General features: G+C 41.7%; 1 protein-coding gene across 2 annotated transcripts in view; it reads right to left on the minus strand.

The window, feature by feature from the left end:
* The window catches only part of fat4 (FAT atypical cadherin 4), a 128,478-nt gene extending 114,507 nt beyond the window's left edge, over positions 1–13,971 (minus strand). For both annotated transcript variants that reach the window (XM_008421151.2, XM_008421150.2), the window contains exon 1: positions 8,448–13,971. In XM_008421151.2, coding sequence (XP_008419373.1) covers positions 8,448–13,550 — 5,103 coding nt within the window. In that variant the 5' untranslated portion in view covers positions 13,551–13,971. The remainder of the gene's footprint in view (positions 1–8,447) is intronic.
* Between the last annotated feature and the right edge of the window lie 773 nt (positions 13,972–14,744).

Below are 14,744 nucleotides of genomic sequence, written 5' to 3' on the forward strand. Positions count from 1 at the left end.
CCAAAGTCAACCCAGTGCTCTGCTTCTTTCTCTCTAACTCCATTCGTTTTACAAGTGAAAGTAGTGGAACATTTTTTTTTTTTTTTGGAGCTGGAGAGACTGGGGCATTTTTTATGGTCTCCTCACAGTCAGAGCAGAACAGAAAGAAGGGATGAAGACTTCTCTGAGATGGAGTCCTAACAGGGAAAGACTTATTTTCTCAGTGAAAATCTGCAGCTCAACTGCATTCAATCAAACTCACTTCGGTTCAGTTGATGTAAAGCTTGGAAACTTAACTTCACAGCTTCTGACGCACCTTTCTGATTGCACTTAACGAAATCCTAAATGGCTCCCTTTTGATCATTCCTAATTCTGCAGACCAAAGCAGAAATGCTTGCCCCGCGGAGGTTCTGACTATTTTGGTCTCACATTTGGTTGGCGACTGTGCGCTTAAGACTAAGGAATGACCCCCACCCAAATGAGGCATGACAATCAAAGTGGCACTACTACAGAAATGTATCTCTGATGTGAAAATAAACCAGATGATGCAAAACTGTGAGCAGCGAGCGCGTGCACAGCTCAGGCCACAGTCATTTATTATTGTAACTTGAAGTCCTGCGTCAACTTTGCATGAGGGAAGAGAGAAAAGCTGCGGACAGCCGACCACAGAGCAGACAGACCTTTTCTTTTAATACACATTCACGTTCCCTTCACCAGCATATTTTGTGTTTATAAATAGATGGTGTAAATAATGTGTTTTAACCTGTTTACAGAAGTGCAGGGCAGGGCTACCACACTGAGACAATTCAGTTTGCCACAGATTCAAGAAATGTCAAAAAGTTTAATTTCGAGCTCTGAAACCTCCATTGTAATGTTGTGTATTTGAATCTTACACTGAACATTTTTTATTCAACTGTAAATATGATCCCTCCTTTAAGTGTTGACTCTTTCATTGTCTCTTCACATGATAAACCTCACATCACAAAAGGGATCCAGCTTTAATGTAAGGCTGTTGGTTCTGCTCTACTCTACTCTTCCCCACTGCAAACATTCTCACAAACTCTGCCCTAAAATGGCCTCCCTTGGCAGCTCACAGACTGCAGGTAAACCCTACAGGACAACTCAGTTTTATGGACCAGAAGTGGCCTAAAATCCTGATTCTGAAAGAATATTTGGATCATTATGCACCAATCAGGTACAGACGAAGGCTCAGAAATTATCTCCTGTAATTGTTTTTTTGTTTTACAAAAAAGTTAAGCTATATTGTCAGTAACAGAACATGGATAAACGTCTTCACATCCTGATTGTCAAAATCGTTTTGGCTACAAACCCACAGAACCAACAGAGAGCTAAAACTGAGTCTACAGAAGAAACAACAGCAGTAGAAAAATCCATTTTCCTCATTGCATATTTGTCCTGTTGCTTTCATCACATTTAAGTGTAAACCTGAGTAAACAAAAAAATGTGGCTTTAAAAAGATTATTTGATTTATTAAAGGAAAATAATGCAACTACACCAACCTGGCACAATGTGAAAAAGTAATTATTCCTGTTAACTTAATATCTGGTTGAGGAGATTTCTTGATTTTGCAGCTCATACGTTATTCAGGTCTGGGTCTGGCTGGTGAAATTAAACAAAGGAGGCCAAGCTGATTCTGATTGTGATTTTTTCCTTTAATAAATGAAATCATTGTTTGAAAACTTACCTTTATATTTATTCAAGTTGGATATTAAAATGTATTTGATTATATGAATGAGAGAAAAAAAGAAAGTGCTTTTCCACTTAATGCTTTGAGCAGAATAACATTTTTTTGACCTTTAAAAATCATCTTGACAGACATGAGATTCTGCTGTGCAACCACAGTAAAAGATCCAAAGACTTTAATGAGGTAAAGTCCCGATAAAGAACTGAAGAAATGTTAAAGTTCATCAGCGAGGATCAAACATGGTGGAGAGCAGCCAAAGATATTCAACACTTCTGAATGGAGAGACATAAAATGAATGAAGCAAGACAAACCCAAGCAAACAAGAAAAGACTTGCAACAAATAACGCTCTTTGATAGCCACATATTCATAATAAACAACATAAAACAGACTTATTTTGCTTGCCACAACCATTCAAGTGTTCCTGCAGCTGATTGAGAGTTTGAACTTGTGGCCAGCGTGTCTGTGTGGCTCTATGTGTTCTTGGCAGCATCTGCCTGCACGCATCTATGCACGACTGAATGTTTATCCGACTTTTATTGCGATGGTGTCTCGTAAAAAAACGTTGTGAGACAAGCCGGCCCTCCTCAGCACCGGCCGACCCGATGTCTTCTGGGACCACCTACGAGAAGAGCAGCAAGCAGATGCTTCACCTTGTCGATGACCATTTAAAAAGCGCTTGTCCGTCCAGATTATCCTGTGAATTACAACTTCGGTCATGGCTAGTGCATCACAGCCTCTGCTAAAGTACATGCGGACAATTAGATACACAAAATAGTGCAATCAGACCGTGAATTACAATGCACAAGGATGTAGTTTGTTCTGCATCATTCCTCTTCCCTCCTCTGGGAACCCTGAAGTCTGCGCATTAAGTTCTGTTCATGAATCCCAGGTTTGGTTTGAGCCAAACAAAGAGGAGCAGAGCTCTGATGTGTAACAATGGCCGACCTTTCCCTAGAAACTGCTGTCATCAACACTTCAAAAAATATTAATACTCTCACGCAGAGACAGAAATACACAAAACCCAGCATCCGTATCGAATCATCCAGCTGTACATGACCTTCTTTTGCCGCCTCGCTGACCTGGCTGGCTGCGTCGGTTTTGTGTTTCACCGAGTCTCTTTTTCTGGCTTCTCTAAAACCTTAACACGGTCTCTGATGACTGAATCACTTTTTCACCAGTGTTCATATTCGGGATAATTTAGTATCACAAGAATATCAAAGCAGCACAAAAAATGGAATCAGAAAGACAATTTATCGATTTTTAGACCTTGATGCTAAACTGTCTAGACTAAATAAATAAATGAATTGTGTAGGACATTTTTTATCTCATAATGTATTCAATATCAGATTAATAAAGTTATAGCACACTATCTGATAACTGATTTTTACCACAAAACTCATTCTCAATTAAATCAGAAGGTATGAAACAGAATTTATGCTAAATAAATGTAATAATTATAAGTAAGAAGGAGAAAAAAAGTTACATTTAATGTTTTTTTCGCATATTTTGTAGGATTGTCTTTCTCATTGAAACTGTAAATATTAACATTTTGGAAAATTGTATGTGACACACTAACACAGAAGATGAATAAGACATGGAAATAAATTAAGACAAATATTAACGCACACCACACTTTTCAGATTTTACATGTAAACATGTTCAAAAACTGTTATATTTTCCTTATATTTCACAATTACGCATTACTTTATGTCAGTGTGTCACAAAATAAAATGCATTGAATTTTTAAGTGGTAAAGTTACAAAACATAAAGCACATTAAAGTGTCTAATTAATTTAAAGGGAATTTCAACTATTGAACAGAATTTAGAGTTAAATTCTTTGGACCTTTCCAGTCCAAAATTACCTAGTTCCTTCTGAAGACCCTGAACGATTCCCTCCCTGCTTTCTTCCCATGATTCCTTGCAATAAGCACCCTTTAAGAAACCCTGTCACCTCAACACTTCCTTCATTCCTACAACTCCTAGTCCCACCACTTGACATGTCCAGAAGAAACCTTGAACACACTTTTTTCTTAAATCCAAGTACAACTCTTACAGGTGATGAGAGGGGAGGAGAGCTGGCTGTCAGGAGAATCCATGCACACTCCTAAATCTGCCAGGGTGAGACGTTGGCACAGACAAAAGAATAATAAAAGTCCAGCAAAGTCCCTGACGGGGCAGTACAACACTTTATCTGAAAAGGCAGAACAAAGGAGGGCCTGTGAAACGCTTCCACTGTGTTTACTTTACAGGCGAACAATGCCTTTAAGAGGAGGGGGCAAGAAGTGATGTGGCACTTTGGGCCTCTGAGAGAATAACAGCACTTCAATTTGATTAGAAGGGAGTTCAGAAAGCTTTTGTTGCTTGCCAGTTTATTGCTGCAGAGACGTTGGGATAAAACATAGATAATAAACAGAAACGAGAGAGATCTGCATTATTCTGAGGAGGTTTTCGTTTGTTTCTGTCAGAAAATAAAGAAATGTCTGGTGGAATACTAAACATGTAGCTTGATAAACAGATATGGAGTTAAAAAAGTTTTTATAAGCATAGTGATGGAAAAAAACAGAATACACCCTTCAATAGCTCTTCAGAAAGAAGTGTGGTCACCTGTATAAAAGCATGGGTGTTTGGTGGTTTGCTGATTTTGGTTTTTATATAATTTAATTCAACAAAGACATTTATTTCAGACAGTTAAGGCTGACATCTCTCAAAAGATTATAAAGAAATGGAGAAAGAGCATTAATTTATAAGAATTAGCTTTTCTTCAAATTTGTTTTAAAAAATTGCTTGTTTGTCATTACAAAGATAATTTTAAAACAATTTATCTTTCGTTCCCATCAACCGAACCCCTATCTCTGATTTCAGACTGCAGTTGGGATTCTCCCTGGACAACTCCAAAAAGTTAATCTTTCTTTCAGTCAGAAGAAACACCTAAATGTGCACCAAAGTATGCATAATTTTGTCTTAGCTGAACAGGTATTGACCTTAAAGAAGGTAATCAAATTATCCAGTTGCACAGATTAAATTTTGAAATTGCCAAAAACAGAAGACAACTCTGCAGGCCTCAGTTCGGATGTAAAATGTGGAACCCTGGACAAGCGTGGCTCAGTTGGCATTTGAATGAACCAAAACACTTCTGGAATATTTACACAAAACCATTGAAAATATTTGGCCATGTTGCACAGCACCATGTTTGGAGAAAACCAAACAATACAAACACTTCATACCAACTTTCAAACACGTTGATGGAGGAGTCATAGTTTGGGATTTCTTTTGCAGCACCAGGACTCTCGGACCTTGTGGTCACTGACACAAGCATAATCCAGTATTCCCAACTAAACTTGGTCATCAAGAGGACAATGATCCCAAACACAGCAGCTAATCTGTCACAAAAGGGCTGAACAAAAGAAGAAACAAGGTGTTGCAACCAATTAGCTGAAGTAAATCCATCTGTCCATCCATTCATTATTTTCCGCTTAATTTGGAGCAGCTAATCTGCAATCAAGGGTGTTTTATTTTATTTATCAATAATAAAGATACTGCTGGTGGAATAGTCATTTGTAGGATCCTTTCAAATATTTCAGAAAGTATCTTGGCCCAAGTGTTTATTTATTGGCTCCTTCTGAGAGATACAACAGCCAGAGTTTGGTCCAGCCAACCACATCCGTGTAAACAAACAAAACTTGTTAAAATAAGAACTGGGTGCAATAAAATAAATTGTACATTTTATTCAGAATTTCCAACATTTGGAGAGCAGGCCAGTCTCCTCTTTGATCAGCTCATCTAATTGACACCAGTCAAACCATTTCGATCAAATGCCAGTGGTTAAATAGCCCCTTTGTGAAAACTAATCACTTTTCCTCTCATTTGTTTGTAAATGTAACAAACTGAAGGCGATTCATATGAGGAAGGTGGCACACAAACCCCATTCCAGTGATCTGAGGCTGCTTAACGCCTGATGAGAAACACGTGCTGTGACACCAGTCGCAGAGTGGAACGGAGAGCGCTGGATGGGAGTCAGATGTGAGTGAATCCACTGGGAGTTCAGGGGGTGGCGGTTCTCCCCAGCTCCAAACAAGAACAACACAGGATGTGATGAGGCAAAACTTTTGAGCAAAATAAAAAACATCCTCCTTAACTCCGCAAATTCCTCAACAACAATAGATAAAATGGCTGCCAAGATTTTCTTTTTTTCCTCATCGTATTTACCAAACGTGGCAAATAAATGAAAGATTTATGGGTAATGAGGTCATCCAAGAAGAAATTAAGTATTGCCACTTTGAAGCTACTAAATGGAAACATCCCATTATGGCTGTCTAACAGTGTGTACCACTGTTGGTCTACATGCAGACTGAAATGAGTTTTGCAGCCTATGACCCAAATGCGATCCAGAAGGAAGGAACAGTTCTGCAGAAACTGATGCAAAGAACAAAAACTGACAAAGTTTTTGAGGTGTTTTAAGATGGCTGCTCCCGATAAAGCATCTCCAGACGAATTCCTTTTGTCCGAATTGTTTTTAAAACGTCACGCATGCCGCATAGCAGAGCGTGACATGCCAGCTTTCCCTCATGCATCCAATCAATGGGGGGAAAATGAGAAACTGAGAACGTGAAAGGGTCACAACCCCAGGGATGGAAATGATCCCCCAGTTGCTACTGGGTATCCTGTGTATAAACACAGCAGTGGAAAAACATTAGTCTAAGTCTGTAGGTTTATGCTGTAGTGCTATTAGGTCTCGCAGACAGAGAGGACACCAAACACTTTCAATATGACCTGCTCATTCATCCTGGATGTTGAGCTAGATGTTGCAAAACTAGAACAAGTTCATATGAACTCCTCCCCATTTCATTACTCTTTAGCAAACATCTAACTTTATGCAATAAATCAAGAAAGTAATCCATAATTTGAAAGTGGGAGGACAATGACACATGGATTCTAAAATTTTCACAAATAACAATTTGAAAAGTGTGGGGTATATTTATTTTCTGACACTTTTTACGCTGATACCCCAAAACAAAACAAAAAAACAGATGTAACCTAATAAGGAAATGAATTCCTCTGGGGTGCAAACTGATAGGCATGCAAAGAGAGCCTTCATCATACAAGCAGCCAGCTCTGGTGGTGCTGCACATATGCACAGCTCAGGTGGAAAAATCTGTCGACAGATCAGCTATGAGTTGTGCAACTTAAATATTTGGCTTATTTGATAGGGGGACAAGAAATGTGGTCAGAGTTAATAGGAAGATAGATGAAGCTAACTAAAGGGAAAACTTGAAATAAAACTTCTTAGAGGCAGAATATGACTTACGATGAGAGAAGATAATGACCCTAAACATGCAGCAACAGTTGCAAATTAGTTATTTACATCAAAGCAGATTTATACGCTACAAAGGCTCAGTCAAAGTCGAGACCTAAATCCAACAGAGGACTTGGGTCATGACTTAATAATGAATGTTCACAGATGCACTCCTAACCTGACTAAGTTTGACCTATGTCACAAACACACAAATGACTTCCAGGTGCCATTCATAGTTTTACCTCTAAGGAGGCTAAATACAAATGCATGCCACACTTTTCAGATTTTAATTTTTAAAAATATTAAATATACGCTTTGCAGCTATGTTCCATGTTTTTGTTACGTATTGTATCACATGAAATTCCAATAAAACACACTAAAGTTTGTTTGTATAGTACTTTTTAGGGCACTAATAACACTTTCCAGCAAATGGATTGTTACAATGACACAGTTCAAGCCTAGACTGAAACCAAACCGAAGTTTAAGATTTGAGGATGGAAAAGTGAAGCTCTTTATTTAACTCAGCAACCTTGTAAGCAGAGAAGCAGATTGCTAACTCAAGTGAAAGCAAAATGAGAGAACATCTGATATTTCAATATGACCTTTCACAAACTGTTACAGTTACATCTGCTAACATAATATCACAGTTTGTCTCTGATATTTAAAACTAACACAAACCCATCTCCAAGAAAAGAAGCAGCTTGCATATTTTTGTTGTTTTTTGATTGAAGCTTGTTGTAGCAAGGTGTACGAGGTCTGGTTAATGGTTTAGAAAGTAATTAAAAAAAAAATCACATTTGGTTTTGATTTTACTGGCAGCTTGCCATCAGCCAACCAAATCAGGCCTAAAGTTTTTTGACATTACATGTCAAAAAATAAAATTAAAAAAAGTATCACATCATGAAAACTCACAGGGCAACTTAAATTTATCTTAGAACGCAACATCTTTTTATAAAGTCTGTAGAGGTCAGCCAATTTTAATGGTCACTTATTGCCAGTGGAGCCAGTTCCTGGTGGAATAAAGGTATCCAAGACCACCCCAGTGCCAAAACACCCTCAAGCAGCTCAAACACAGAGAAATTGCATACCTGCACGGCAAGACCACATGAATGACTCTTTTTCATTTCAACAACATATATTATATGAAAGCACATTATATAACCACTGATAAGAAGATGTTGGTGGCATAAAAGTAACAAAGGAGCTTGTAAAGCAGACTTGCAAGAATGCCTTTTTATCCGGGCTATGATAGCAAAATAAAACCTGCTTCACTGATCTCCACTAAAATGGCAGTTTATTATACAAGTACTTTGGAATTTATTAATCATATTGCACTGATGTCAAATAACTGCCAGTAGTTGAGTTCATGTCCTTCTCCTGCCAAGCAGATCAAACGAGCCATCCTTTGCTAAATTTAAGCTCCCTGTTAGGTGCTTTCAAAGACTAAAAGAGTCAGCAATGTTCTTACCTCAGCACGCTGTGTTCTGGGCTGGCTGGCATCTGTCTCAATGGCGTACACGTCCACCAGGTACAGGTCGGACCCTTGTTCCCTGTCCAGCTCCGCAGCAGTCTGTACCACTCCAGTGTGGCGTCCAATGGTGAAAAGGCGTCCAACGGATTTTCCGCCACTCCGTACTGCCACAATGAAATACTCCACTTTTGATGAAGAGCCCCTTGGACTTGAGGCATCCAGGGAGATGACATTTGTTCCAGGCGGCTGGCCTTCTTTAAGGATGGTTATGTATTTGGGCTGAGAGAAAACGGGTCCATCTAACCCTTGAAGGATGATTGTCAGCTCAGTTCTGGAGGTCTTACGGTCGGTGCCGTGGTCTGTTGCTGACACTGCCAGGGTGTACATGAGTCGGGATGGGGCCAGCTGGGAAGCCAGGCGAATATCCCCGCTGTACCTGTCCATAATGAAGGTGTCTGCATCCCCTTCCAGAAGCTCATACTCCACCTCCCCGTTTTCCCCATCATCAGGGTCAAGGGCCATCACTGTTGTCAGGATGGAGCCAATAACAATGTTGGGCTCAGCCACGAGAGCATTCTGGGATACAAAAGTAGGAACATTGTCATTCAGGTCTGTGACCCATATTGTGACATTTTTTAATGCAAATCGTCGGAATTCAGCTGGAACTGCCTGATCTGTGGCTTTGATGGTCAGCTCAAACAGGTTGGAAAACTCCCTGTCAATTTCCTTATTGGTGTAAATGAGCCCAGAGCTTGGGTCGATGTTGAAGTGGTTCCCTCGAGGAATCTGCTGAACAATGGAGTACTGTAGCTGCCCGTTTATGTCTGCATCCGTGTCGTGAGCTATAATGGTCATGACTGAGGCTGAGAGAGGAAGATTTTCAGGGATAGATTTGAAAATGTCTCCAGGGGCAAATATAGGAGGGTTGTCATTAAAATCCCGGACATGAATGACCACGGGTATAGATGAGGAGCGAGGAGGTCTACCGTTGTCCTTTGCAGTTATGTTGAGTTTGTAAAGTGATTGTGTTTCATAGTCCAACTTTTTAAATAGAAAGATGCTGCCGGTGTTGGGGCTAATACTGAAAGTGCCGTGGTTGTTTGTGGCTGTGATGCTGTATGTTATGTCTGCATTCTGACCCAAATCTGCATCCGTGGCAGTCACAGACGCCACAAGCTCCCCTATCCTCATGTTCTCCAGCACATCCACAGACAGGGAGGATTTAGGGAAGGATGGGGCGTTATCATTTTCATCCAGAATGCTAATGCTCAGCAGACAAGAGGAAGACAGAGGCACAGTTCCAGCATCAGCAGCTATAATTTTAAGTGAGTAAGAAGAAGTGGTTTCATAGTCCAGCTTTCCAACTAAAGTCACCTGTCCAGAGCTGCCATCTATCATGAATTGACGTTCCTCATTGCCCTCAACGATGTGATAACGAACAAGTCCATTTTTGTTCTCATCCACATCTGAGGCAGAGACCCGGAGCAGCTGAGTCATGTTTTGAGCTGACTCAGAGATGGAGGCCTGATAAACGTCTTTAGTGAATTTTGGAGGGTTGTCATTGATATCTTGAATGTAAACCTGCACCTTGGCCTGATCTCTGAGGGGTTTGGGGAGACCCTGATCTGATGAGACGACAATGAAGCTAAACACAGCAGCACCCCTTTGCCTCATCAGTGACTCGCGGTCCAGCTGCAGCGTGCTGGTAAGCTCCCCGGTGATGGTGTTCAGCTCAAAATTGGGCTGCGGGATTTCAAATGTATATCTGACCTCACTGTTAGGGCCGAAGTCTTTATCCTCAGCAAAAACATACCCAACAACTGATCCTCTCGTCTGTTCCTCCTCAAAATGAAACACATAATTAGTACTATTGAAGAGAGGACGGTTATCGTTCACGTCATCCAGGATCACGGTGACGTTTACTGAGGTGCTCAGTGGTTCCACAGCCCTGTCTTTGGCTTCAAGCACCAAGTTATATCTGTCCTGAATCTCTCTGTCCAGCTCTGTTTTGATGTATAACTGTCCATCTGGAAAAATCCCAAACACATCACCCATGTTGCCACTGGTGATGTCATACATAATCTCCCCGTTGAGACCAGAGTCTTTGTCAGTGGCCTGCACTTTAAAGAACCGGCTATTGACGGGTTCAGACTCTAGAATGATGACTTCATATGAGAGCTGATCAAACACAGGTGAGTTGTCGTTGACATCATAAACGCTGACAATCAGGATGAGGCTGGAGGTTAGCCGGGGAACCCCCATGTCTGCAGCCATGACTTCAATCTCGTAAGAGCTCGTTGTGACCTCCAGCGGGCCAGTCAGTGTGATCAGACCATGCCGCTCATGGATGTGAAACAGGCCTTTTGGGTTCTCTTTCAGGCTGTAGATCACCATGCCATTGGGACCTTCGTCAGGATCCGACGCTTTTGCCTGGAATATTACATGTCCGGTACTCCAGTTTTCCACAGCGCTCACATGCTCCATATTGTGAATGAAATGAGGAGCGTTATCATTTAAGTCCTTCACAGTTATGTTTACAAATGCCTCTCCTGTGATCTCGCCGGCTCTGGCTACAATTTTAAGCTGATAAAATGCTTGCTCCTCTCTGTCTATCTGACTGGATGCTGTGATCTGGCCTGCATTGTTCACAGAAAAAAGCCCCCTCTGATCACCTGAGGTGATCAGATAGGAAATGTTTGTGTTTAGGTCCAGTGTGGTGGCCGACACGGTGCCTATGACTGTCCCAAGTGCTACATTTTCAAACATGACAAAGCTGTACACCCTCTGATTGAAGACAGGTGGATTATCCTGTGTGTCTATAACAGTTACAGTCACAATGGCCTGGATGTGTGACCGCACGCCTCCCCCATCTGCTGCTGTCACCTGCAGCTGGTAAGCAGTTTTCTCTTCTCTATCCAGGGGTACTAGAGTTGTGATTTTCCCTGTATTGCTGTTAATACGGAATTTGGAAGTGTCTCCTGCTGTAATTATGTATTTGACAGTTCCATTTCTTCCCAAATCACGGTCTGTGGCTGAAACAGTGGTCACATAAGAACCCGAGGGTTCATTTTCTTTCACATTGGCAAAATACTGAACAGGGTAGAACACTGGTCTGTTGTCATTGATATCCCAAATGGTGATGTTGACATTTCCTACAGAGTGCAGTGGGGGGCTGCCTCCGTCTGCTGCACGGATATGGAGCAAATATGAGGCCTGATGCTCCCTGTCCAGCTCCACGGCTGTGCTTAATCGGCCCGACACAGCATCCAGACGAAACAGCTCCTGAGTGCTGGCAGAGGTCTCTGCATCAAATGAGAACCGGATAGTTCCATTGGCCCCGAGGTCGTCGTCTGAGGCAGACAGCAGCACCAGCTCAGTGCCAGCAGGAGCATGCTCCACCAGAGAAACGTGATATGTGCTCTGAGTAAATGTAGGCACTTGGTCATTCACATCCGTGATGTTAACTATCAGTTTAGTGTAGGAAATCTTAGGCTGCAGCCCCTGGTCTTTGGCACTAATGTTGAGCACAATTTCAGATGCGATTTCTCTATCCAGCAAAGTGGCACTGGTAACCAGGCCACTGTTTTCACTGATGGAGAACCAGCCCAAAGTGTTTCCAGACACCAGAGAGTATCTCAGGTTGGCGTTCTGCCCAGAATCACCATCTGTTGCAGAAACCCCTTTAATGTAGCTGCCCTTTGGAGTTCCTTCACTGATATCTACTCTGTACAGTGTTTCCTGAAATATTGGGGGGTGATCATTAATATCATTCACAAAAATAACCAGACTGGCAAAGGAGGACCTGGCCATAGGTTTGCCATTATCTGAAACAGAAACAGTCAGATTATATGAGGAAATCCTCTCTCTGTCTAACACACTCGCAACTTTAATCAAACTTAGATTGGGCACAGAAGATGTGTGCACTTCAAAGTGCCTCTGCTCGTTGCCTCCTAAGATTGAAACAGATATGTTGCCATTAGCTGTGGGTGAGTCTGAGTCTGAAACTGTGAGCAGAGCTACAACTGTGCCTATCTGTGCATTTTCATCAACAGAGGCAAATTTAGAAGTGGTGGGAAAATATCTGAACTTCACAACGGGGTCATTATCATTCACATCTAAAAGTTTTATTGTGGCTTCTGTCCGGCCTGACAGAGAGGGCACACCATTGTCTACAGCATGAATGGTCAGTGAGTACTCTTTCTTAATCTCATAGTCCAATCCCTCCTTTATAATAATAGTACCTAATTTAGGATCAATTTGAAAAGGCGTCCCCTCATCTAAAAAGTACCTGATTTCAGCATTGGCTCCCTCATCCTGATCTGATGCTGTGATCTGCAGGATGCTCGAACCTACAGCTGCATCCTCGAACACACTGGCTTGGTACTGATCTAGCTCAAAAACAGGGGGATTGTCATTTATATCCTGAATAGTGACGTTTACTTGCAGGTAGCCAAACTTTTTCGGCTCTCCTTTGTCCTCCACTTCGATCAGGAGCTGGTAGAAGGGGGTAACCTCTCTGTCCAGACCAGCGGTTAAAACGAGGTGCAGGAATGCCCCCTCCCCGCTGGGATTGACTGTAACATCCAGACTGAATCTCCTCTGCTCGTTTCCCTTCACTATCCTGTAAGTGGTGTGATCAACTCCGTTGCTTCCAATGTCAGAATCCGTGGCAGTGTCCAGGATCACTTGTCTCCCGCTGCTGGCGTCCTCCTTAAAGGACACCACTATGGACGCGTCTGGAAACACCGGAGAGTTGTCATTAATATCCAAAACCACGATCCGGACCTCCGTGGGGTAGGTCGGCTGGCTGGACAGCACCACTACGTTAATGACATCACTTTGGAGAACTTCTCTGTCAATCACCGATGATGTGGAAATGACTCCAGTGGTGCCGTTAATCGCGAAAAGTTTGTGGCTTTCGCTGAAACGGTACGTGAAGCTGGGCTTGGTCTCTATCGTGCCCACATAGGTTCCGACAGGCTGCTCCTCCAGGACACGGAACTCTTGGCGGACTTGGCTGGACGCGCAGCTCCGCGCCAGAGTCCACAGCATCAGCAGAACAAAATGAAACCGGCCAAAGCCTCTAACTGTGAGCGCCATGGTCAGTCAACCTGTCCTCCTTTCTCAGACAGAGTCCATGCCGATGATGCATCAACTTTACAGAAGTTAGAGCCTCCACAGCATTGTATTCCACAAAGTGTCTGCAGCCAAAATTCAATGAGAAAAGCAGCAGCAGCTCTTCCCCTCTATCCGCACTGAAGTGTCCCAGAAGTACTCCACAAGTGTTATTTCATCCAGCTGCAACAAAATCCTCTGGATGGAGGAAAATTATTCCTGCAGATCAGGGAAGTTTCATTTCAGCTTCTCTGATTGCCTCTTGTTTTGTTTTTTTGCGCTGCTACAAAAAGCCAGAAAAAGTTTCCAGATCCTTGGAGATGCGTAAAGAAGTTTATAAAAAGTTAGGGCGCGCTGAGCATACGCGCACCGTCCCGGGGAATAACGGTGCTCCAGTCATATTGCGCTCAGGAGTCCCAGTAAGTTAGAACAAAGCTGGAGTGGAACAAACTCCCTCCCATCGCTGATCCCATTGGATGTCCTGTCTTCTGTCTGCCCGCCCTCTGCCGGCCCTCCTCATGGCAGCTCAGCTGGTGGTGGAAGGTGTCAATCAAACATACAGGTAGCAATATCCCCCAGAGATCTTAATTATAAGCATTTACATGTCTTAAAGCTGGATTCATTTCCAGAAGAAAGACAATATTTTATACACATTCAGGTTTAAGGGGGGTCTTCAAAAAGAAAGATCTCAAAAATAAAAAAAGATACAAAAGTTATTTGGATACATTAAATGCCTTGCATTATAACAATTACAATGTTAGTCTCACACTTTATGTTGTTTAGTTTCAATATTTAAAGTCTTATAATAAGTATCTAGAATGTTACTTAATTTTAAAGAAGTTAAGTAAAAGGTAAAGAAAAAATCCTGAAAGTGTCAAAAGTTGCAGCAGATTACAAATGCAAAAGTCAGGTTGTGGTCCTTAATTTGCAGTCTACATATATTGACTGGTAAATAAATATAGCATTTTAAATTGTCTACTCTAACATAAAAAAGAGGAGTACAGTTTTATGTCTTAATATTGGTGATCTGATATTTCTCTTATAGCTTCATGTCAAACTTTGTAATTAGTAGGCTTACAAATATGAGTATGCACCACCATCTAGTGGCCATACTGTGGTACTACAAAACAAGGTAGGTAGAAGCTGATGCAGATTATTAGTTTTCAGCATCATAAAGTG

This window comes from Poecilia reticulata, linkage group LG10 (genome assembly GCF_000633615.1).
Source record: "Poecilia reticulata strain Guanapo linkage group LG10, Guppy_female_1.0+MT, whole genome shotgun sequence".
Classification (NCBI taxonomy): domain Eukaryota; kingdom Metazoa; phylum Chordata; class Actinopteri; order Cyprinodontiformes; family Poeciliidae; genus Poecilia; species Poecilia reticulata.